Source organism: Corvus brachyrhynchos, unplaced genomic scaffold (assembly GCF_000691975.1).
Source record: "Corvus brachyrhynchos isolate BGI_N302 unplaced genomic scaffold, ASM69197v1 scaffold245, whole genome shotgun sequence".
NCBI lineage: Eukaryota > Metazoa > Chordata > Aves > Passeriformes > Corvidae > Corvus > Corvus brachyrhynchos.
Window position 1 is genome coordinate 5,700,716 of NW_008238988.1, and position 24,799 is coordinate 5,725,514.

At 54.8% G+C, this 24,799-nt stretch overlaps 1 protein-coding gene across 1 annotated transcript in view; it reads left to right on the forward strand.

Annotated features, from left to right (window-relative positions):
• The window catches only part of TRIM9 (tripartite motif containing 9), a 58,953-nt gene that overhangs the window by 27,911 nt on the left and 6,243 nt on the right, over positions 1-24,799 (forward strand). The window contains exons 2-9 of the mRNA XM_017738882.1: positions 4,220-4,315; positions 4,742-4,864; positions 12,461-12,571; positions 13,057-13,210; positions 15,240-15,385; positions 16,660-16,798; positions 21,045-21,233; positions 23,866-23,907. Coding sequence (XP_017594371.1) covers positions 4,220-4,315; positions 4,742-4,864; positions 12,461-12,571; positions 13,057-13,210; positions 15,240-15,385; positions 16,660-16,798; positions 21,045-21,233; positions 23,866-23,907 — 1,000 coding nt within the window. The remainder of the gene's footprint in view (positions 1-4,219; positions 4,316-4,741; positions 4,865-12,460; positions 12,572-13,056; positions 13,211-15,239; positions 15,386-16,659; positions 16,799-21,044; positions 21,234-23,865; positions 23,908-24,799) is intronic.

Genomic DNA, 24,799 nt, shown 5'->3' on the forward strand with positions numbered 1-24,799 from the left:
GGTTGCAATGCTTGGGGTGTCAGAGCAGGTACTGGGCTCTTGGTGTGATGCCAAGAGCTCTTTTGGGGTGAGGTTTGGTGTTGGTTGACGGCAGCTGAACACGAGCCCAGGTGTGCCCAGGTGGGCAAGAAGGCCAAAGGCACCCGGCTTGTACCAGCCATGGTGTGGCCACAGAGCCAGGGCAGAGATTGTCCCCTGTGCTGGCACTGCTGAGGCCTCACCTGAATCCTTGGGTCAGTGCTGGGCCCCTCATAACAAGAAGGATTGAGGGGGCTGGAGCATGTCCAGGGAAGGGAACAGAGCTGGGGAAGGGGCTGGAGCACCAGGAGCGGCTGAGGGATCTGGGGAAGGGGCTCAGCCTGGAGCAAAGGAGGCTCAGGGGGGACCTTGTGGCTCTGCACAACTCCCTGACAGGAGGGGGCAGCTGGATGGAGCTGGACTCTTCCCCCACGTAACAAGGACAGGACAAGAGGAAAAGGCCCCAGGTTGTGCCAGAGGAGGTTTACATTGGATATTAGGGAAAATTTCTTTAAGGAAAGGGCTGTCAAGTACTGGCCCAGGCTGCCCAGGGAAGTGGTTGAGTCCCCATCCCTGTGGGTATTTAAAACACACCTAGCTGTGGTGCTTGGGGTTGTGGGTTAGTGATGGACTTGGCAGTGCTGGGTTAAGGGCTGTTCCAACCTCAGCAATTATGTGATTTTATGATCCTGCCCAGTGCCAGAGCCTGCAAATGAGCTGGGGTTTGAAATGGGAGCAGCTTCCTCACCCCTGCTGGTGTCCAACCCCAGTGAAGTTCAGGCTTTTCCCGGTGTGCCAGGTGCAGCTGTCACACCCATCCAGCACCCAGTGCCTCCGAAAATAACAAGCCCAGCTCCCTCCTCACCTCCGAGTCAGTGTGGATGAGCTCCATCACTGGCAGCTGGGTTGTACAGGAGGAAAAGCAGAGCAGTTCCAGCGACGCAGAGTTAAAATGATGCTGTTCTCTGTTCCTTGGAGCCTGCTCAGCCCTGCTGAGCCCTCAGCCCATCTGCACTGGCTGCTCTCGTCCCTGTGCTGGGACAAGGGAGAATCAGAGAGTGACAGAAATCCCTTTGTCAGCCGTGCCTGGGAAGGAGGAGGGTTATGGAGCTATTAGTGAGCACAAAGAGGGGACAGATTCTCTCCTAAGTGCTCTGGGGACAGAGATTTAAATGCTTAGCTGCCATTAATGCTAATGTGAATCAGAGGTCTCTTCTTACTGCCCTGGAACAAGAGCATTGAAAAAAAGAGGGCAGCTTTCCGCAAAGGACAAATTCCCTTGATTTTAAGGCGCTGGTAAATGGGATTTTTCTTCATTTCACACTCATTAATTCCCCTGCCTGCTCTAGTTGAGGGTTGGGCTCAGCTCCACTCCAGCACATGGGAGCTGCCAGGCCCACTAGATGATCCCCTGGATGGTGTCCCCAGAGCAAGGTTTCTGACCCCAAAAAAGCCACCATGATTTTGTCGTCACGTGGAGATGCCAAGTGCAACGTTCCAGTTTTTTGCAGAGAGGGGAAGTCCTTCCAGCATGTGTCAGAAATACTGACAGATCTTGTTTCCTCTGAAGGACTCCAGTGCCTAAAGGGGCTCCAGGAGAGCTGGAAAGGGACTGGGGACAAGGGGTGGAGAGACAGGACACAGGGCCTGGCGCAGGGGTGCCCGGGGCGGCTGTGGCTGCCCCTGGATCCCTGGAGTGTCCAAGGCCAGGCTGGACACTGGGGCTTGGAGCAACCTGGGATGGTGGAAGGTGTCGCTGCCCATGGCAGGGGGTTGGAACGAGGTTGTTTTTGAGGTCCCTTCCAACCCAAACCATTCTGGGGTTCTGTGATTCCTCCTGAGTCTCCCACTTAGATCACACACTTGTGGGAATCCTGTGACTCTTCCATCAGTGTCTGGTGATTAAATCCATCTTGGAGCTGCCAGACTGCCTGGCTTTGCTCCAGGGGTCACGGGAGGCACCTGTAGGAATTACAGACCCAATCCATCATTAATTCCCCCCAGAGCCTCTGGTTATGAACGTGGTAACAGCCACCAGCAGGACTCTGCTTTTCCGTGGCACCTGGTTGTGGATCACATTGTCAGTGCCCTGGATGAATCCACCATGGAATTCCTGCGGATCCCGTCGGGTGCGTGGCTTAATTAACCTTGTTAATGATATTTCACAGCCCCCAGCAGGGTGGCTCTGGCCAGGAGCAGCAGGGGTGCAGCAGGAGGGCTGGGCAGGTGTTTGTTTCAAAGGGAGTGAGTCCAGGAATGTGTTTCCACTCCGGCAGAGCCTCAGCATGAGGGGGACCCATCCTGGAGATGGGGACGAAGCCAAACCTTGGAGCTCCTGTGTCCAGTGAGCAACCTGTGCCCACCTATATGTAGGAAGTGGCCTTAAAATTATGGAAAAATTACATTTTTCAGACAGATGATGCCCCTCCCTCACTGGCACTGCAGGCATCAAGAACAGCCAGAGCAGAGGGAAGGGCTGAGCTGAGAGGGGGGTATAGCGAGACCACAGGCAGGGATGCTCTGACGTGATGAGCCATCTTTTTTTGGGAGGCTCCAAGCTTTCTGCACCATGGGAGCAGTTGTGCAGGGAGTCTGTGGGGAAAGAACTTCCACGGACAACACACACAGGCACCACAGAGCTCTTACTCAATTTAAGCCCACTTTTAAGAAGCATCCCCATTAGGAAAGCCTCAAATAATTACGTTGATCTAAAGATCCCCTTTATGAAATTCATGTTAATGGGGAGGGCAGGGGGGGGAACCTTCTAAAGACTTCAAAGGAAAAAAAAAACCAACCCAACATGCTGCAATTTTAATGAGGAGCTTGTAAACATAACCAACCCCTGCTGATTTTTTCCATTAATTGCCTGTGTTATCAGGGACCGGGGCCCTGCAGCAGAACAGCTCTCAGCAAAACACCTTGCTGGGCTTGGGGCATCTTCCCAAACCCAGCGGGGCTGGAGCCGTGTGGGGGCTGAGGAGGGTGATGGAGGCTTTGGAAGAGGCAGGGTTGCGTTGTCCCTGCGGGGCTCTGACCTTGGCTGGGGGAGGGAGGAGGGATGGGGGGACCTGCTGAGCTGACTTAGCAATCCCATTTTTATTAGAGATGCATTCGCTGATTAGCTCCACATCCTAACGACTCGGGCGCCATAAATTACAGAGGAAATGCAGGAACCACTTGGGTGAGATTAACATCTCCTGGGGAAGCAGCAGCAGCAGCCAGGTCATTTTCTGGGCCCTTATTTTCTAGGCCATTAAAGGGTTGCCGCTGGCTCTCCTCGGCAGCAGTGCTGGGTTTTGTTCTTGATTTCAGCCCAGCAGCACCTCAGCGGACCCCTCTGCCATCTCACTTCCCATCTCCCACACTGGCACAGCACCACTGGGAATGGGAGCCAGCCCAGTGCCCACATCCTGATCCCAGGAGGGGTGGGCACGGTGGGTTTTTGGAGATTTGGGGACATCAGCCACCTTCCCAGCTCCCTTCTGTGTCTGCCACAAAGAAAGATCCCCCCTCAAAAGCCACGGAGTGTTTGCAGCCGATTTGCAGCCCACAAAAGAGGCAAAACCTCTCCCAGAGGAAAATCATTGAGGGTGATTTGCCCAGCTCTTGAGATAATCACTCCTGCTGGAATCACGGCACAAGGGGAAGGTCGGGAAGATTCCTGAGTGAGTGTCCGGGAAGTGCCGTGAAAATGAAAAAGCTTTTGATGAGCATAATGATTGTTATTACCTCGTTCTGCTGCTGGCCGGGTGTTCCCACCCCAAAGGGAGAAGGAGCAGTCAGTATTTTGCAGGAAGAACCTTCTCTCCCTTCGCTTTCAGGAGGGTGTGGGTGATTTTCAGTGTGACTCGGGTGGCCTGGCCCGTGTTCCCAGCAGCCGTGGGTCACATCCTACAGGAGTTTTGGTGATGCCCTGGAGAACACAGATCCAGGGCAGGGAGTGACTGGCTCACTGTGAGACCCAGGGTGGGTGTGGCTGATCGCCCAGGGAAGCCCGTGGAGGAGGTGGACATGGAATATCTCCTTCCCGAAGCCAGGACATCCATGATGATGGTTCACCCTCCTTCTCCTCTCCTTGCACTCAGAGACACACGGACACCTCGGCGGGATGCAGCCCACCCCCAGCCCAAATCCCACACAATCCAGGGGGGTGGATGAGTCCTGGGCATGGAGATGACCTTGCTCTTTGTTTGTCCTGCAGAGCCAGCTCTCCCAGGCCCTGAATGGTTTGTCAGACAGAGCCAAGGAGGCAAAGGAGTTCCTGGTCCAGCTCCGCAACATGGTGCAGCAAATCCAGGTACTGTGTCTCCAGGCTGAGAAACTGCCCCTTCCCACCAGGATGAGCCATCCTCCATCCCGTTTCCCAAGCTTGGATTGGTGGGTGCTCTTCCAAAAGAACCCACACCTCACTTTTAATATTACCCCCCCTGAACCCTCCCCAAAACTGCTGCTCCCGGCGTCGTGGAGGGAGCAGCAGAGTCCTGAGCCCTTCCCATCTCTACCATGGGTAGATCCAAACCTGTTCCTCGCCTGCCACCACCACGTTTTCCACGATCCAAGGCTGTAAGGATCCCACATCCAGTGCTATGGATTAATTAGTGGGTGGCAGTGGTGCAGCTGCACATGCAAGAATGACCCGTGTGGCACCATTAAAAAGGAAAATCCAGTTTTCCAGCTGGACTGGGGACGTCCCCTGGGCTGTGACTCCCTCTCTGCCCCACAGGAGAACAGTGTGGAGTTCGAGGCCTGCCTGGTGGCCCAGTGTGACGCCCTCATCGACGCCCTCAACAGAAGGAAAGCCCAGCTGCTGTCCCGGGTCAACAAGGAGCACGAGCACAAGCTGAAGGTGAGCCTGGGTGGTCAGAGAGCTTCCTGCAGGGTTGGCACTGGGTGGGAATGAGGACTGGGATGCTGTTTGTTGGGGAGGTCACTGGGAAGCCACTCCTTTTCCACATGAATTCCATCTTGCTGCAGGTGCCCAACCCGCTCCCAACGTGTCCCTGAGCAAAGTGTTCCTTCCTCCAGGTGGTTCCCACTGAAGTATTCCATTATTGGGTTCATTCCTAGTCCTTAGGTCAGCAGAGCCGTGTGTACAGCATGGAAGACGACTTTGTTCACGTCCCATGTTGCTCCCAAGCTTCTGGAATGATCCCGCAGGATGCTGAGTGCTCGTAACTTCTGCTGAAGTCCTGGGCCACTTGGTGTCACGAGATGTCACCAGGAGCAGGGCTGGCTCCCATTTCTGTGCTTTCGTGGCCTCGGGGGGGTGGTGGCGCTGAGATTTTTGGTGTTGGGGGAGCAGAGGTGCCGCTCAGTGGGAGCTGTGGGAACGGGCTCCCGGTTTGTGTCGTTCCCGCTGTCACCACGTCTGTCCAGCTGATTTGGGGCTGAGAAGGGAGGGAAAGGACCAGATCTCACCTGGGAGCAGTCAGAGGTGCAGCCATGGCCAGAATTGCTGGACAAGGTGGTTGCACGCTGGCCATCAGTGATGGGGTCCAGCTGAGGGGTGTCACACCCACATCTGTGATCCCAGGGTCCCTCTCCCGAGGTCATTTCAGTGTTCTGCCTGGAAACTTCTGTGTCTCTTGACCTTGCTTTGGGCCACCCGGGAGGCTCCCAGAGAGATTCCTGGAGCTGCCTAAAACAAGAGAGAAGGCCACCAGTCCTCTCTGAGTGCAGACCATGGGCAGCACGAGGGCATTTCCACGGGGAGAGAGACAATGGCAGCTTTGTGGGGCCGAGCCCACCATCAGTGCTCATTCCCAGCAACAAAGCACAACCCCAAAGAGCCACGGCACAGAGGGGACCCCCAGTGCCTGGTGGGCTCCCCTTCCCTCATCCCCCTCGGGCCATGGTTAATTAAACTCTCACAAAGCCGGGCAGCACAAAGCAATTTCCCTGCTCAGCACAACCCCGGGAGGCTTTTGGCTGGAGGAATGGATCTGCATCCCACTGCTTGTTCCTGCTCCATCCATGGATCTGCATCCCATGGATCTGCATCCCACTGCTTGTTCCTGCCCCATCCATGGATCTGCATCCCACTGCTTGCTGCTGTCCTGTGGCCTCCATCCCGCCCCATCCACCCTCGTTATCAGCTGGGCTTTGTCATCAGCCAGGCCTGGTCCTTCAAACAAGAAACAGCCCCTGGGTTCCTGACTGGACTCTTAAATCAGCCCTGGAGCCTCCCTCCCTGAAGCTCCTGCAGTTCCACGTGGCATGGGAAGGGCAGGAAGGGCTCTGTGGTGCCCTGGTAGATCATGGAATGGTTTGGCTTGGGAAGGACCTTAAAGCTCATCCAGTGCCACCCCATGCCATGGGCAGAGACACCTCCCACTATCCCAGGTGGCTCCAAGCCCTGTCCAACCTGGCCTTGGACACTTCCAGTGATCCAGGGGCAGCCCCAGCTTCTCTGGGCACCCTGTGTCAGGGCCTCCCCACCCTCACAGGGAAGAATTCCTTCCTCATATCTCATCTAAAGTTCCCACTGCCGTGGGTGAAGCTGCAGTGATTTACACTGAGATGACCCTGGGCCCATTTCCATCTGCAGATAAGCAAGAGGTCACCTCCTGGCCTGTGCTTCATGTGGAATTGGGACCCAGGGTGAATCCTGCAGGACCATGGGGCTTGTCCTGGGTGATACCCACATCAGCACAGGACACTTTTGGCCGCTGACTCGGGCTGGGAACTTCACCCCTTCCCACAGAGGCCCATCCAGAGCCTCCAGGCCTATCCTGTGTGTCCACTTGTCACTGCCCTGTCCTGGAGCATCTCACCCGAGGAGGTGAGTGGCCAGAGTGACCAGTGAGCCTTGGCAGTGGCCAAGGAGCCCTTTCAGATCCAAGCTGGTTGCTCCAGCAGCCGGCAGGGATCCGCAGGGTCCTGGCTGCTGTCCTGGAGCCGCTTTCTCCGTGGGCTGCTGCTCCTGCCCAGTGGGATATTGGCCATCCTGGCACCGTGGCAGGCAGGAGGAGAGGCACAGCAGGGGACAGAGCTTGCCCCTGGCATGGGGCCATGGGCGCCTCTCAGGACACGGCCCAAGTTCCCATCCCAAGCTCCCATCTCCGTGTGGCGCCTGGATTTGGGGTCGGCTTGGCTTTGGGACTGACCTGCTTTGTCCTGACACACATTCCGTGGAGGCAGGCACAAATCCAGGCCTGACTCTGGGCCAGCACTAATTACTCCAGAGCAGGGAGAGGCTTGTGAGGACATGAACTGGGAAGGGACATCTCCCTGCCTTTCTCCAACCTCCCACTGCAGTCGGATTCAAGGCTGAGAAGAACCTGGGCTTTAAAAAACAACATCTGGAGCAGCAGTGGGGCCAGGGGCCTGCTCCACCTGCAGGACAGACCTTCTTGTCTGTCCTTCTCACTGCTGGTCCCGGTTTTTAGAGGAGCAGTGGGGTCTTTCCCGAGGGATGATGTCCTCCAGCACAGGCAGGTTTGTGCAGGGGACACAGAGGCTTCCCTGTGGTGTTGTCCCAGGAAGAAATCTCTCCTCAGCCCACCACACACAGACTGAGCTCTGGGTGCACCTCCTTAAGCTCTCAGCAGCATTATGGACCATTCCAGTCGTTTTCCAGCCTTCAGGCCATGGGATGCCTTGGCTCCATGATTTCTCCAGGCTTCTTTGGCTGTTCAGGAAAACAGCATTTGCCACATTTCCCAGGAGAGCAAATTACGTAGGAAACGCTCACCAGGGGCTCCTGTCCATGGCACTGGATCTCCAGAGGTGAGATGCTGCTCCTTCTTCAAAGGTTGCAGTCAGGATTTTCCAGGGGAACTCAGTGTTCCTGTTGGATCAGGTTCCTGGTGGTAACAGCAGCTCTGCTTTTCCCAGCTCCAGCCTGAGCCTCCTCTCCCGAGTCACCATGGAAACACCCACCTGGAAAGCTCTGCTTGGGGGATTCAGCACAATCAAACCTTGCCAGGATCTGTCCTGATGATTTTTCCATTTGGGATTTTTCCATCTGGGTGTGCAGCTCCGTGGTGAAGCACAGCAGCACCTGGGACACCACCTTCCATCCCCACAGCCCTGCAGGTGACCCAGGGTGAGGAGGCTCCTGTCCTCCACGTGACATTCCCAGCAGGACTCATCCCGGGCACTGGGAAGGTTGAGTGCCTTGAAATGTTATCCACCCCAGTACTAAAAGAGAGGAGGAAGACACTTAAGTAGAGCTGAGCATAGATGTTATTGCCTTCCAGTAGCTGGATTAAAATTAAAATGTAAATTATAGTCAATGTCATCTCGGGAAGAAAAGCTCTTGAAAGAACTGTCCTATTTTAAGGTCGTGGTGAACTGCTGTGAGAGCACAAAACCCCCTTTTTATAGGCTGGAATTAGCAGCCAGGTTCTGATTGTTGCTTTATTTAGCACCTAAAGGGGGGGTAAAAATGGTATTTGGTAAAAATGACCACAAAGAAAATGTGTGGAGCTTCCCAAATCCCCTCAAAATCTGAGCCATTGAAGAGGCAGGCTGGGGTCAGGCTCTTCTCCCAGATAAAGGGGAACAGCCTCAAGTTGCTTCAGGGGAGATTTAGATTGGATTTGAGGGAAAAGTTCTTCATGGAAGGGGTTGTCCAGCCTTGGAACAGGCTGCACAGGGCAGCAGTGGGATCACCATCCCTGGATGTGTTCAAAACCCATGTGGATGTGCCAGGTTTTCCTGGGAATCTGGTGAATCCTGCGAGTCCTTCGAGGCCTCCCGAGGCTGCCCCTCAGCCCAGCACAGCCCCTTGCATGAGTCCAAGGCTTGAGGAGCTCCCAGATTTCCCTTCCAGCTCTCTCCATCAACAAACTCTTCATTACTGGGGTAACAGGGGCTCCCAGGGAGCAGAAATCCCTCATGCATGAGGAGAATCCCAGGATTCTGCAGCTTAAGGCCACTTGGAAAACTTTCTGGCTTCACTGACCTTGCTGGGTTTAGACCAGGCCTTCAAATGTGTGGGAGATGTTTAGGTCTTACTTCTCAAACCTTTAATTTTACTAATCAAAGTCATTAAGTGTGCATCCCACTTCTCCTTTAAAGCCACAAAGCCCCACTAGATTCCAACCAAAGATCCCTCTTTTTTTTGCCTTAAAAACAGTTTGGTGCTGGTGAAGGCAACGTGGATTTCTGCTCTTGGCTTTTGTGCTGTAGAGATGCTGAAATTACAATGCTGTTTTATGGCCTGGTTCTCCAGATGGATGATGCTGGATCCCTGAGGGGATCACAGAGTTAGAGAAGGGCTGGGACGGAGCTGCAGCTTTGGATTCACCTGGAACAGGCTGCCCTGGGCTGCCTCCCTGTGAGCTTGGAGTGTTTCCAATGCTGGAGACTCCACAGCCTCTCTTTTTCTGGTCTTTGACCACCTTTATAGAAAAAGAAAAAAGCTTTTATTATGTCTGCACCCAGCAAATGCTGTTTCCTGGAGACTGGTGCCTGGCTGGAGGGAGCAGATGGCAATTCTGCTGGAAATACTTGGAAAGCACCGGCTCCGACAGGGAGAGGTTCACAAATTCATTATCCTGGCCAAACCAGACAGAGATTTAAGCTGCAAAGAAGATAAGAAGATTGTCTCAGCAATCCCATCTTTGCTGCCTTCCTGGCAGCACGTGCATTTCCCCACGGAGGGGTCTCACGTGAGCGAAGGATGTGGCTTTTCCAGGCGTTCCGGGTGGGATTCCCATTTTCCCGTCCGCAGCCCAGCAGGCAGGGAATGCAAAACCTGGCTCTGGCTTGCTTGGTGCAGTCAGGATGTGCTCTAACAGCAATGTTGGACCCCACAGACTGGTTTTATCTCATGGTCTGCAGCTGGGAGACCCAACATCCACACAACAACAACAACAACAATCCTTCCAGGAGCAGGACAACCCCCAGCCCCTCTCTCTGAGCAGGAGGGATCAGATGAAGCCAAAAGGCTGCTTTGAACCCCCGCTGCACCTTCTGGCTCCTGCCCTGAAGGACTGAGCAGCCCTGCTGGGAAAGGAAATCCAGGGGCTTGCCCTCTGTCAGGAGGGTCAGGGTAGGAGTAGGATCTCCAGGACCAGCTGGTGGCTTTGCTTCATCCTTGCAGGACCTAAAGGGGCTCCAGGAGAGCTGGAGAGGGACTTGGGACAAGGCATGGAGGGACAGGACACAGGGAATGGCTTCCCAGTGCCAGAGGGCAGGGATGGATGGGAGATTGGGAAGGAATTCTTCCCTGTGAGGGTGGGCAGGCCCTGGCACAGGGTGCCCAGAGCAGCTGGGGCTGCCCCTGGATCCCTGGCAGTGCCCAAGGCCAGGTTGGACTGGGCTTTAAGATCCTTTCCCACCCAAACCATCCTGGAACTGCACTCAAGTGTTAGAAACTGGCATTCAAGGAACTCCCCACTCTTAACAGCAGTGTCGGAGGCCAAAACCAGCATGTGCAGGTCCTGCTGCACAAAAGCTCCACCTCAGAGCCATCCAGCATCTCCAGAAGCCTCTGGCCAATGTCCTGGTCCAGAGGAGCCATATGGGAGCTCCCTCTGGTGCCTTGTCCACCCTGCACACGGGGTGCCCTGGCTGCACCCCTGCCCCAGCTCCCGGGCTTGCTGCAGCCTCCCTCTGCCGCAGCCTGGAAACACCAGGCTGGGATTGCTAAAATCAGCCAGGAATGGCTGCTCCCTAAAAATCTGGAGCTGTTTTGGAGAGTGCTTAATGGCATTTCACAGGAGCAGCGATGTTGTTCCAAGTCTCCCAGGGAAGAAGGGACAGGACGAAGGGAAGCAGCCTCAAGATGCACCAGGGGAGGTTTAGATTGGATATTAGGAGGAATTCCTTCATGGAATGGGGTGCTCAGCCCTGGCACAGGCTTCTCAGGAGTCTCCATCCCTGGAGGGATTTAAAATCCACGTGGATGTGGCACTTGGGGACATGGGGCAGTGGCAGCCTTGGCAGTGCTGGGGGGAACAGTTGGCCTGGATGGTCTTAGAGGGCTTTTCCAGCCTGAATGAATCTCTGCTTCTAAGCTGCAAGACTGGTAGTTCTTTTCTTCCTGCTAGGTGATTAAGTAGAGGTGATTAAATTTTAATTAAGCAACACGTGATGGCATTGATTGCTCTGCAGGAGCCACCCCCCCTTTGAAGCCCAGGTTCCTTCACCGCAGGAGCCTGACGTGCTTCCTTTGCCCTGCCCATCCCTCAGACAGGGATGCTGGAGGGATGCTGGCAGGAGGAGATGCTCCCCAGCCCAGGGTGGGCATCCAGGAGCTGCTGAGCCTGTGGAGCAGCAGGCACTGAGCTCCCAGGAGTGTTCATCCCTGTTTATTGCAGCTTTTCCCATCCCGCTGCAGCTGCAGAGCTCATCCTCATTGTAACACTCCACGGAGCTGCACAGCTTTGTTCAGTGCTAGTGGAGAACTTTGCACAGCTTTTTAAAGCTCTTCCAGCAGGAGAAAATAAAAAATCTTCCATGAGCACTTGAGCGCATCGCTCTAAGAATAAAATCTCTCTTCCCGAGCTGCTCAGCCAATATCCCGTAGCAGAAATCCTGGAGCTGCAGGATTCAGTGTGAAGGAGCAGCCAGCCTTCAAATAAATCCTTGTGGCATCCAGCCTGAATCCTTTTCCTCCTTGCTGTGCTTCAGGGAAGGTCAGCAGAGCCCTCAGGCACCAGTAAACCACAGGCTTGTGCTTCTCTGCTGGGATGCTGGAATGTGATCCCTTGGGGAACCAGCCATGGGTGCAGGAAGTGCCTTAATGTGGAGCCTGGGCAGCCCCAGGCAGAGCTTGGATTTTATTGATTTTTTATTTCTCTCCTCTCCCTGGCACTTCTCTCCCTCAGAACTCATCCCCAGCCAGTGGAAAAGATGAGGGAATTCTGCAGCGTGGTCCATCTCAGCTGATGAGCATCTCAAACAGATCCTCAGGGATGAGGCTGGGGGAGTGGTGTGTTCATTCCCCTTGGAAACAGCAGCTTCCAGGGTTGCTCCTCATCCAGGGCTGTTGAGTGCAGCTGCCCCAGAGCCAGCCCCACGAGCTGGCTGCATTCCAAGGGTGGATAGGGCAGCTGTGGATCTATGGAAGTTGGCATTTGCTTTGCATGGAGCTCACAAGCTGCCATTTGGAAGCTGGCTTAATTAAAGACAGGGCATGGAGCTGCCCTGCTGCTTTGAATAATTATGTGTGTTAATGATTTGGGGCTAAACAAAGCTTGTTGGAATAGGTTGCCCAGAGAGATTGTGGACTCCCCATCCCTGGAAGTGTCCAAGGCCAGGCTGGATGGGGCTTGGAGCAACCTGGGATAGTAGGAAGTGTCCCTGCCCATGGCAGGGAGTGGAACAAGATTAGTTTGCCATTGGAAGGGACCTTAAAAACTTTCTGGGATTCTGTGTTGTTGTTCACCAGGTTTTGAAAGATCTGGAATTCAGTGTGTGAGTCTTGGCCAGTTCTGCCTTTCCCTGTTCCCTTGAGTCCCTGTCACCCTGCCTTCCCTGTCCCCTGCAGGTGGTACGGGACCAGATCTCGCACTGCACGGTGAAGCTGCGCCAGACCACGGGGCTGATGGAATATTGCCTGGAGGTCATCAAGGAGAACGACCCCAGCGGCTTCCTGCAGGTCGGTGTGGGGGAATGCTGTGCTTCCTGCACAGCCCGGGGGAATGCAGCAGGGTTGGGGGCTGCTCCAAGCAGGATGGACCCAAAAAATCAAGGCTCAGCCTCTGATCCCCTCCATATCCACAGCAGGGCAGGAGCAGGGATATTTCTGGAAGGGAGGGTTGCAGCAGGGATGGTGCATCCCTGGAGCAGGGATCACAGCGTGCTCGTGGCTCTCCACTGAGAGACCAACACACAGCCCTTGGGAGCTGCATCCCACCATTCATTCCTGGGCTTCCTTTGGCACTAACCCCTGCCATTAAACAGCACCCAGCGCTCCAGGGATCCCTCTTCCAGCCGAGCCTGCAGTGAGGAGCGATGCTGGAAACCACAGTGACATCCCAGCCTTCGGCAGCCAGCCTGGGAGGCAGGGGGAAGGGGCAGAGCGGGGTGGGGACAAGGCATGGGGCTCATCCCACGGCAGCTGAGGCTGCTCCTTCCCTGCAGATCTCAGATGCTCTCATCAGGAGGGTGCACCTGACCGAGGACCAGTGGGGAAAGGGGACGCTCACGCCCCGCATGACCACGGACTTCGACCTGAACCTCGACAACGCCCCTCTGCTGCAGTCCATCCACCAGCTCGACTTTGTCCAGATGAAAGGTAAGGATCTTTCCAGTGCTTTCCCAAAGCTCAGCTCTGCTCGTGCTGGGAGCTTCCCTGCAGCTCATCCCAAGGGAAAGGGCAGGAAAGGAGTTTCTCATCTTCTCCCAGCAAGACTGGGCACTCTAGAGCCAGAGTTATGCCCCTTTCTGTGTGTTTTGCATCCCTGGGCCAACCATCTGCCTCCCTGTCTTGGATCCCTGGGCAGTTGTGTGCTGGACCAGGGTGCCAGGAGCTTGGCTTTGCCTGGAAAAGCACTCCTAGTGCATTAAAAAGTTACTAGTGCATTAAAAAGTGCTCTGAAAAAGTTATTAGTGCATTAAAAAGTGCTCTGCAGGTTGGGACCTCTCTTTTGGGAGCAGAACAAGGCTCTTCCCAACCCTTTCCTCACCCCTCCATGCTCGCTCAGTGCTGAGCAGCATCTGTCACAGACCAGATGTCCCTCCAGACAGAGCCAGGTCACTTAACCTGGGCTCTGCCCTCCCTCTCCTCACCTCACTGTTGGTTTAGATCACCATTTTGGCTTTCATTTCCTCACTGTTCCCCGTTCCCTCTGTGCTCCTTCTCCCATCCCACCAAGAGCTGCTGCAGCCCATGAGAAATTTGTGATTTGGCAAGCCCAGGGAAGCTGACAAAGGTGCAAAGGGGCTGTGACAGAGGTAGGCTCAGGAGGACACTGGACATGGGCTGCACCTTCAGCTGCCTGGAGCAAGAGCCACCAGCTGCAGGTCTGGCACTGCCCTTCATTCCAACCACGGCTGGAATTCCTGGCCCAGGAGCTGTTTGCACACACCAGGGTGTCTCAGTGGCCAAGGACACAAAGGATGTTGGCCACACACATCCCCTGTCACCACAAGGAGCATCCTCAGCTGATGGCCCCGCTGGTGCTGAGGAGCTGCCCGTGCCTGCTCATCATTAGCCGGGCTGTTCATTTGAAATGTCAGGAATATTTTTGGATTGCAAACCCATGGAGGGCTGGATTGCTGGTTCACACTGCTGTCTTCCTGCCCTCCCTTCCTGCAGTTTAGCCCAGAGGGTTATTTTTAATTAATAAGAGCAAATCTGCTGCTGGTTCAGCCGCCCACCCTCCTCTTACCAAATCTCCCTCCTCCCCCTCCTCCTCCCAGTTCACCCTCGCTGTGCAGATCAGTTGTTGGTTTTGTAGGCTTGCAGAGGGGTGGGTTTGGATCCCAAATCTGTGTCACAGCACTGGGGGAGGGAGGGTAGCACCGGAGGCCTCAATAAAGAGCAATGAGCAATAGGTACGGACATCCCACTGCCAGCCTGGAGGTGCCTGAGGATCCAGCCCAGGAGGTAGAGGAGTCACAGAGGGTGAATGCTGAGCCTCTGCCAGCAAGTCCAGCTTTTTCCCAGGCATCCATGGCTCATCCCCATCTTGTCTGGGTTCTCCATGTCTGGCTCTTGTCACTTGAGGCAGCGAGGATGAGGAGGGTGGGCGAGCAGCTCTGTTGAGAGGTGCATCAGTGGACATCTCCCTGTCACACTGGACTCTTGCCGAGCTTTTCAGAGCAGGAGTGGGCTGTGGGACACACGTGGAGCTGCCTATCACAACAGAAAAAACCCTGGCGGTCCTTTCTGTGCCCTGTGCAGCTGATGGGAGCCAAAGGAGGTACTCAGCCCCCCAGTTTTGGTGCACTGAATTTATTGGATGGAGAAGCAGGGCTGTAGATGAGTCCAGACCCAGCGTTCTGCAGAGCCTGGGGGAGAACATCCCAAGTTTGGAACTGGCTGCAGGAAAAGCCCAGGCAGCTCAAAACAAGTGCATTGTGCTGCCATAATGCTCCAAAATTAATTAGAAAATGGGAATATAGAAGAAAAGCTTCACCAGGCTGAAGGGGTGAAAGAATGTGGTGGAACTTGATGGGAGAACAATCCTTTCTACTTCCTCCCTTGCCCCTCGAGCTGCCTTCACACCGAGGCAGTAAATACCCCTTGCATTTCTCACCCCGTAGCGCCCGCAGCTAGGGTTACACTAATTGCACTAATTGGTGATTAGTCTCCTCCCCAGTGCCGGCCCCACCCATCCTGCAGCTGGAGGAGTGCTGCACCCACAACAACAGCGCCACGCTGTCCTGGAAGCAGCCGCCTCTGTCCACGGTGCAGGTGGAAGGATACATCCTGGAGCTGGATGATGGCAACGGCGGCCAGTTCAGGGTAGGTGCTGGGAGCCAGTCCTGGGGAAGCCCCTTCCTGCTGGGAAGGGGATGCTGCTGCCTCCAGTGGTTCCCTGCCACGAGGTGACCACAGATTTTGTCCTCATGCTTCTTTGCAAGTGCCCTCTTCCCTGCTGGGGTGCCCAGGGAAGCGGATGGTGCAGACAGGCTGCGGGATTTTGGGGAACAGGGGTGCAAACGCCTTTCCAGTGGCCAAGATGACTTGGAAACACAAAGAACCCATCCTGAAGCTCTTGTTGCCCAGAGATGCTGTGGTTGCCTCGTTCCTGGAAGTGTCCAAGGCCAGGTTGGATGGGGCTTGAAGCAATCTGGGAGAGTGGAAGGTGTCCCTGCCCACAGCAGAGGGTTGGAATAAGGTGATCTTTAAGGTCCCTCCCAGCCCAAACCATTCCATGATTCCATGAAGCTCCATATTTTTTGGTTGCTGAGTATTTCATGTAAGGTATGCTAATGGCCATGAAAGCCTCCTGGTTTGCCAGCTGCCAGCAAACAGAGGTGTTTAAGGCCTGAGGGCTTTTAAATTGCTGTAATTACACAATTAAAATATGATTTTTCTCTGATCCGACACGCTGATAGTTATCCTGGTGTGTTCACATCCACTGAGAGCAGGCACAGGGACCAGCTCATTGCACTCTGAATTTATCCACAAGGAGCTCAGGCAGGCAGGAGCCAGAGCAGAGTTGAGGTGCAGGAGAGGTGACATGGGTGGGACCTGGGGAGAAGGGAGCAGGAGGCTGGGGGTGGGGACAACAAGGTCAGCGCTTGCTGCTGATAATATTCCTTCCCAATCTCCCATCCAGCCCTGCCCTCTGGCACTGGGAAGCCATTCCCTGGCTCCTGTCCCTCCATCCTTTGTCCCCAGTCCCTCTCCATCTCTCCCTGGATCCTTTCCTTCTCCAGGTGAACACCCCCAGCTCTCCCAGCCTGGCTCCAGAGCAGAGGGGCTCCAGCCCTTGGAGCAGCTCCATGGAGATCTCCTCTGGACTCGCTCCAGCAGCTCCACATCCTCCTGATGTTGGAGCCCCAGAGCTGGAGGCAGAGCTCCAGGTGGGATCTCAGGGCAGAGCCCCCCTCACCTCCTGCTGGTGCTGCAGCCCAAAGCAGCACCCAGGGACAAATCCCGTTTTGCTCAGCTTTAGCCCCATCCAGCACTCACAGGCCTGCCCCGGGGAGCAGAGCAGGGTGGGATCCTGTGCATCCCCAGTCCCTGGGGGTGTTTTCCCAGCCCTGGCATTCCCTGTGGTTGCCTTGCAGGAGGTGTACGTGGGCAAGGAGACCATGTGCACGGTGGATGGGCTGCACTTCAACAGCACCTACAGCGCCCGGGTCAAGGCCTTCAACAAGTCAGGAGTCAGCCCCTACAGCAAGACCCTGGTCCTCCAGACTTCCGAGGGTAAGGAATCGCAGCAGATCCCGCCCGGCGCGCTCGGACGCGGCTCAGGACACCCCAGCTCGGCTCCACTGGCCCTCCCTGAGCACTGACCTGAGGGGAAGGGACCACCACCTCCCTCAGGAGCCTCCAACAGCGCCAGAATTTCCCTCTCAGCCTTTTCCTTTGCAGGGGATGTTCTCTGGGGAGGTGTTTAAATTCGGGGTTATGTGACACAGAAGGGAAGCTCAGATATTTTCAGTGATCCCATTTAGGCAAAACACTGCCAGCCTTGCTCCTGAGGGCTGTGCTTGGCTGCACGGTGCCATAACCACAGGATTCAGCCCCTGGCAGTGCAGGACAGAGAGCAGAGGGAGCGTGGAGCAGTGTGGGTGTCCTTCCAGAGCCAGGGATGCACAGGAGCCCCACAGCAGCGTCTTCATCGCCCCCACAGCCACAGGCACTCAGAATATTAAACACCCCCTTGCAGGCTGCCAAGGAATCTCCCTGCCTGGCTTTAAGTACATTTGTCACACCAGGCACTTAATCCATTGTGGAAAATTGGTTTATTCCTTGACGTGCAGGTGGAGAGTGGCAGGGGGGGGGCCCCGCGCGGGGGGGGGGGGGGGGGGGGGAGCCACAGAGCTCATAGTGCTGGTTTGGGGGGCACACGGGGCCTGTCAGGAGCGGGGGGAGCTGCAGCTGTGGAGGAAGGGATCAGCGCCCACCAGCACGTCTGCTGCCCCACAGCCAGGCACAAAACCCTTCTTTGGGAGTTTTCCACGCTTGCTGGAATCCCTTTCCCTTGCTCCCAGACGAAAATCCTCTTTTCCAAGCCGTGTGAGGATTTTTTTCACAGCAGCATCCAGCTGACTGGCAGATGGGATCAGAAGGGAGCACACACAGCTTGTGGGGCTGCTGGTGGGGTGGAAGGAGGGTGAGAGCTTTCCTGCCACAGAGCAGCCCTGGGGGCTTTGAGCAAGTGGAAAAATGGGATTTTTGCTGAAAAAGTAGAAGACAAAAGCAGAGCAACGCTATGCAGAGTGTTTCTCTTGCTGCCAGCAGGAGATAACCATTCCAGTTTGGAAAGGGCAGGAATGGAATTCATTCAGAGGTAGAGCAGACAGCAAAACTGTGACAAACTTCTCACAGGAGAGGCAGGGACGTCAAATCGCAGCACAGAGGCCTTGGCACATTTGTCAGACACATCAGTGCCTGTTTGCAGACTGAGCACCAGCAGCAAAGAAGCTGCAGAAGTTCCTCTGGAGATCCAGGGATGGGACAGCCTGGATCCAGCCCTGTGCCAGGTTGGCCAGGACTGCTCCCAAAGCCTGAAGGTCAACAGCTCCCACTCCAGCCTTGGCAGGAGACAGCAGAGCTTCGACTTCTCATCTCATTTGTGTCTCACACGACACATTTGAGACACAATTTCCTCATCAAAACCAGCTGGGCTTTAAGTTCTCAGCCAGGAGTTCGCAGGGTCCCCACTATGATCTTCCCAGCTCTGATCTCCTCTCAGAGGTGTTCTCACTGTCGAGCCAAGCTCAAGCCCAGCTCCAAAATATGCAGGAATCTGGGAGAAAATAGCTGCTTGTGGTCCCAGCAGGGCCGTGCTTGGGGTCTGTGCTTGGTCTGTGCCACCAAGGAGAAGTTCTACTCTCCTTGGCTGCATTCATTCAGCCTTTTCACTTAAATGAGCTTTTGCATTTGTTATTCCAGCACGAAAGAAAGAGGGAGAGAAAGTCAAACGGGCCTGGAGCATTTTGTGCTCTTAGAGGCTGCCTGAGCTCTTTTGGATTCCAAGAGAAATAAATCCCATCTGTGCCTGCAGCTTCCGGATATCTGAGTGACTTGTTGAATAGAGCTGCCTCGCACATCACAGCCCTTGGTGAGGCTTTTATTCCTGCTTTTACAGCAGCATCAGGCCTTTTAAGAGCTATTTAGTCTGAAGTAGGCTTAGCTTTCCCCTTCAGCTGAGCTCTGCAGCTTCCTGCAAAGTGGTTGTGTGGGAAGAGAGGACAAAAGAGGGACGGGCTCGATGTGAAGAGAATATCTCTCTGAACGTGGCTGTCCTGCTCTAAGTGCTTGTGAGGAATTCTGGTGTTTAAGGGCTGGTCTGTAGTTGTGGCCCATGAGATCTTCATCTGCAGCCTGTGGAAGGGAACTGGAGCCTTTCTTCTGCCTTCCCTGAGCAGAGGGTAGTGAGGAGGAAAATGTCTGGCAGGGCCTGAGCATCTGAAGAGAGCAAGGATGAGAAGAGGGGAAAATTGTGTCTGGGGCTCTGCAGGTGGTGCCTCTGTGGTCCTGCCCAGCCAAACAGCCGCAGGGAGCCAGGCAGCACTGGTGGAAAATCCCATGGGAAGGCAGCACGAGCACGAGTCTACAGCGAGAACATCTTCCCGTGGTGAGAGGCATCTTCTGCTCATCCCAAAGGAAACTATTGCAGGTCACTCTTCAAAGCTGGTTCTTGGTGCCACCAGCAGGACAAGGTGGTTCCTGGCTGGGAGAGGGTCTGTGTTCCAGAGCCCTTCCCGTGTGCTGGGGCTTCCCAGGGGTGAAATCCCTGTCACCAGCACAGCCAAGGGGCAGCAAGGGCTGAAGGTGACGTCCTTCCCTTGAACCATGTCCCCTCCTGAGCTGATGCTGGGCTGTTCCACACCATCCCTGGGAGTGTCTCTTGTCCTGTCACATCTTAGCCAAAGGCTCCAAGGCTCTGCCTTAACCTCCATTTCTCCAGCACCTGAATGAAGCTCAGCTGCAGGCTGGGAAGTGAGTCTGGAAGGAAGTTTCCAAGGTGGCCCAGGGCACAGAGGTGTCCCAGAGCTCGGCTGGTGGCAGCACTGCTTGGCTGTCCTCACCTGGGAGACCTTGGCTCTCTCCCAGCCTCCTCCTCCTCCCTGAGCTGGGCAGCCCCTGCTCTCCTGGTCTTGCCTCATCCAGCAGATTTCCCAGCCTCTGGCCAGTCTCCTGCTGACCTCTTCCCATGTTCTGTCCAGCAAGCTGGACGTCAGGATGAAGGACCAACTCACTCTGGGTAGAGATGGAAAAGAGGAGCTCAGTGGTGCCTCCCAGGCTTCTCTCCAGGCACAGAGCTTCCACCTCCCTTCCCCAGCCAAGTCAAGCACCAGAACCTTTTCCTTGAAGCCCAGTTCCTCATCTGGAGCCCAACTTTAAATTCCTGACCATCCATGGAGTGACCCTGAGCAGCAACCAGGGCTTTTTAACCAGCAGCTTTTGGAAAGGGGGAACAACCCAAGGGGGAGCAGCCTGCAAGGAGCTACAGGGATGTGAGGGGCTAATTAGGGAGAGTCATGGGCACAGCTGCTCGTGGTAGTAGTTCCTCTGGCTCTTAGAGGTTAGAGCCCGTTCCTCCCTAACCCTGAGCTCTGTTTATTGAGTGTTGTGCAATAATTTATCTCCTCTCACCCCACTGACGCCCTTTGCTTCCTCAGCCTCGGCCACAGCAGCAGCGAGTTGCAGAAGTTACAACCCACCATGCAAAAAAGAAATGTTCCCTTTTTTATGTGTTGTAACACAACTCCCAGCTCAGTCCATACTCACAGCCGAGCTGGGAAGGCTGGGGATACGGTGTGAGTGCGTGGATGGTGGATTCTACACTTTCATGTTAACATATCCCTGGAAAAGCTTAGGGAAGAAACCGCAGGAGGTGACTGTGGTAGCAGGGAACAGAAATGACCCAAGGGGTTCCCTCTGCTCTGACATTTTGCTGTGAATCCCACGAGTTCAATTCTTGCTGTAAGGCTCAGATGTGTTTTGACAGGTACAAAGGGATACCAAGAACACAACCTCCCGAACAGCCCTTGAGTAAGGTGGGTGCTTGGTGGTTCTTAGGGTGATAGAGCTTAGCACAGCCCTGCAAAATGCCTTTCAGTGTCACCAGCTGGGTTCTCCACCCCTGATGATTGTGCACAAAAGGGTTTGGGATGTGTCAAAGCACGATGGGACGTGTGCATGGTAACCTGTGAATTTTTTTAGGTGCCTTACTGTGAAGAGGTGCAGGACCCCCCTTTACAGACAAGCCAGTTGAATTTGTCACGCTCACAGGGGGACACTTGGGAAGATGAACACGTTTTCCTTGCTGTCAGGCTGCCCTGAAGGGTCTCGCTGGGCTGCCCAGCACCAGACATTCCTGCCCTGCTGCCGGAGCAGGGTCCCTGCTCCTCTTCGAGGTCCGGCCCGGGCTCGGGAGCGGCGCTGCCCAGCAGAGACCCCATTTCTGATCTGTAGTTTGCATTGATCTTACGTTTAGACACGCAGTCAGAAGAACAGACCCTCCCTTTTCCAGTGCCTTTGGAAAGATCGCAGCTTCGTAGAATGAGTCCTTTCTCCTCCACCCTTAATCTACAACCCAGCTTCTCGGGGAGATCCTACTTTGAGCTAAGATCTTCGGCCCACCAGCTGAGCTTGCATTCTTCCTTACAGTCCCTGAATTCAGCCGGTGAGCTGAGCACCTCTGGCGTTGCCTCTTGGTCTGTGCTTCTGGGCATCTCCAAACTATTTGTTTGTTCTGTTCCGTTGTGTTTGTTTTTCCCATGACATGCGGATGGCAGCGAGAATTCTTTCTGTTTGTCAGGGGCCTGCTCCTGCCCCCAAGGGGGTGGTCGGTGGCGTGGTTCTCCTGGGGTGTTTCAGCTGTGCCAGAGTGGGCAGTGTGAGGTGTGGGGTGATGGAGCAGCACAGTAATTCCTTACCTGGGTGCTGCTCTTGGCAAGACTGACGTGGCTGAACCCTTTGGTGATCATAAATCCCAGAATGGTTTGGGTTGGAAGGGGCCTTAAAGCTCATCCACTTCCAACTTCCTGGTATGAGCAGGGACACTTTCCACTAGAAGATCCCTCATCTCTAGTTTGTGTTGAGCTTGTTTCAAGGGATAATCAGAAAAGACATTCCCTGGGTGAAACCTGTGGAACTATCCCTGTGGTTTCCTTTCACTATGAAGATTTGGTGTGTGAAATTAGTTTGGTTGATTAATTCTAAATCCCCCCCCTCTTAAGAAAGAAGCAAGTCTGGGTGCAGGCAAGGTCTAGCCCAGAGAGGTGGTGATGCCCCCCTTATTGGAGGTGTCCCAGGCCAGGTTCGACAGGACTTGGAGCAGCCTGGTCTAGTGGAAGGTGTCCCTGCCCATGGCAGGGTGTGGAATGAGGTGATTTGTGTCCCTTCCTACCCAAACCAGTCTGGGATTCTGTGATTCCAGCTCACAGCCTGGCTTAAGGCCTGGAGACGTGGGCTCTTTTCCGCTCAGCTTTGAGCACTGGGCTCGGCTTTTCCAAACCCAGACGTGATCATTCCAAAGCCGTGTTTCCTGCGGAGCAGAGGACACCACTCCCGTGGTTCACATCCGTGTGCCCGGAATCGCAGGCTGCGGTGGGATGTAGGCAGGTCAGGCAGAGTGAGGGATGGATTTGGGCAGCCAGCGAGGAGCCACAGGCACAGGGATCTCTCAGAGCTGTTTTCTAACCAGTCTTTGCACATCTTCTGTTGCTAAAGATCCTGGGCCCTGATTCTTCCAGCACTCTGGATTTACACCACTCCAAAGGCGTTAATTCCCGGCTTTCTGTGGTGTAAGCCCAGGAAGAATGGGGGCCCCCGATTGTTTGATTTCCATCCCATAACACGGAATGAGGAATGCTGCAGCATGACCCTTGCCAGAATAACCGGGGGGGCACCCTGCAAATTTTCTTTTCTTTGTGCTTTTTATGTTTGATTGCTCATCGTGCTGCTGTGAGCTGATGGCTTCCAACGCTGTTTTGTTACGGACGTTCCTTCCTTTGTGTCCGGTGTTCCGGGACCCTTCCGTGCTGGCCGTGAGCGATACCCGTGTCTGCACCGTGGACCTTCTGCAGCCCCACTCTGGGGTGGGGGGACAGGGAAAAACGGGATCCTGAACGCCAAAACAGGGTCTGTGTGTCCCTCACGAGAGCTTGGAGCAGAGAGATGCGCAGAGACCTGGGAAAGCGAGGTTTGAGTCGGAACACGGGGCAGGATTCATTAAAGCAGCCTCAGGAGGAGCCTCTTGGCACAGCACAGAGCACAACCACAGCCGGGTGCTTTCCCACCAACACCCAGGGCAGCAGGGGGAAAACCAGGCACAGAGCCAGGCAGGGGTGGCCCTAAAATCCAGCACCCTTCGTGAGCACCCGCCCATGCAGCGCCAGCACGGGGCTTTGTGTTGGCATCTCCTCCTGGTGAGAACAAGCTCCTGGATCAGACAAGCCCCTAAGTCAGGAAAAACTCCTGGATCAGGACAAGCTCGTAGGTCAGGAAAAACTCCTGGATCAGGACAAGCCCCTAGACCAGGACAAGCTCCTGGATCAGCACAAGCCCCTAAGTCAGGACAAACTCCTGGATCAGGACAAACTCCTGGATCAGGACAAGCCCCTAGGTCAGGACAAGCTCCTGGATCAGGACAAGCTCCTAGACCAGGACAAGCTCCTGGATCAGGACAAGGTCCTAGACAAGGACAAGTTCCTGGCTCAGGACAAGCCCCTGGATCAGTCCCCAGCTCCCATGAGGTGCTTGCAGCCCACAGTCAGGCACAGGAGCAGGAAGGGCACCCCAACACATCCTGCCCATGCAGCTGATGAAGCTGCAGCCCTTTGGTGCTAGCAGGGGTCTGAGCCAGCTCTCAGCCCCCAGGGATCCCCTTTCCAGCTCCACTCCCGCCCAGACCTCACACCCATCAGGAAGCAGCCTGGCAGAGCTCAGTGGTCCCTCTCCACTGGACTCACCAGTGGCTGCCCTTTCCTTAGTCCCTGTCCTTCAAGGAGTGATTTTTCAGTCAATTTAGAGAATTTTTACCAAGCAGCCAAGATACTTCACCAAGGCTAAAATTTCCTGCCTCCTTTCCGGAGAAACGCTGAATAATTGGGCATCCTGAGCAGTCAGATTTAAACAGTCCACACTCAAACTCCCAGGCTGTGCTTGCACCCCTCTCTGTGCCCTCTGGCTTTTAATGAATCAGGTCTCCTGTGGCTGCTGGATGCTTAATTAACAATGAAATGCTCACAAGTGTTTGTCAGGAGGTTGTTGTTCCTTAGCTGTGATGTGTGAAATGTAGTATCTCTTTATAGGATGCAATTTTGACACACAAGGATCGCCTTACTCCCAATTAGGCAAGTATCTTAATTACAATTAACTGGCACCTCCTGCGTGTTGCTTCATTCTTTTTGCTTTTTTACTTCGGCGACTGAGCAGCGTTTCTTGCTCGTACCCTGCTTGCAGAGCACTCTCGGATGTCACAGAATCATGGAATTGTTGAGGTTGGAAAAGCCCTCTAAGATCATCAAACCCAATCATTCCCCAGCACTGCCAAGGCCACCACTGCCCCGTGTCCCCAAGTGCCACATCCACATGGCTTTTAAATCCCTCCAGGAGTGGGGATTCCACCACTGCCCTGGGCAGGAGGCAAATCTGGAGAAGTTATGATTGCTGTAAAGGCATTTTAAGTTTTTCCCCCTGTATGGTTTTAAAGAGAAGCCTGAGATCAGTGCTCTGGAAGTGGCCCTGTGATTAAGAACTGATCCTTCTGCTCTCCTCCTCTTTTAAACTGAAAGAGGAGAGGGTTAGATTGGATATTAGGAAGGAATTCTGGCTGTGAGGGTGGGGAGGCCCTGGCACAGGGTGCCCAGAGAAGCTGTGGCTGGCCCCTGGAAGTATTCCAGGCCAGCTTAGGGCAACCTGGGCTAGTGGAAGGTGTCCCTGCCCATGGCAGGGGATGGAATGGGATGGTCTTTAAGGTCCCTTCCAACCAAAACCATTCCATGATTCCATGATTCTCAGTACATATCCCCGCTCATTAAGGCCACGTGAACGTGGGCCAAATGCTGCGGATGCAATTAGCCCCTCTGCAGCTAATTAAAGCAAGGTGGCTGCTGCTTGCCTGTCCTCTTCAGACTTTCTGCAGGGCCTGTCCTGCTCATTCCCCCAAGAGAAAGACCCTGCAGCCCTGTGGGATTCCCTCCTCACCCTGCACCCACCCACCCCCCCAGCCCCTCTTCGCACCTC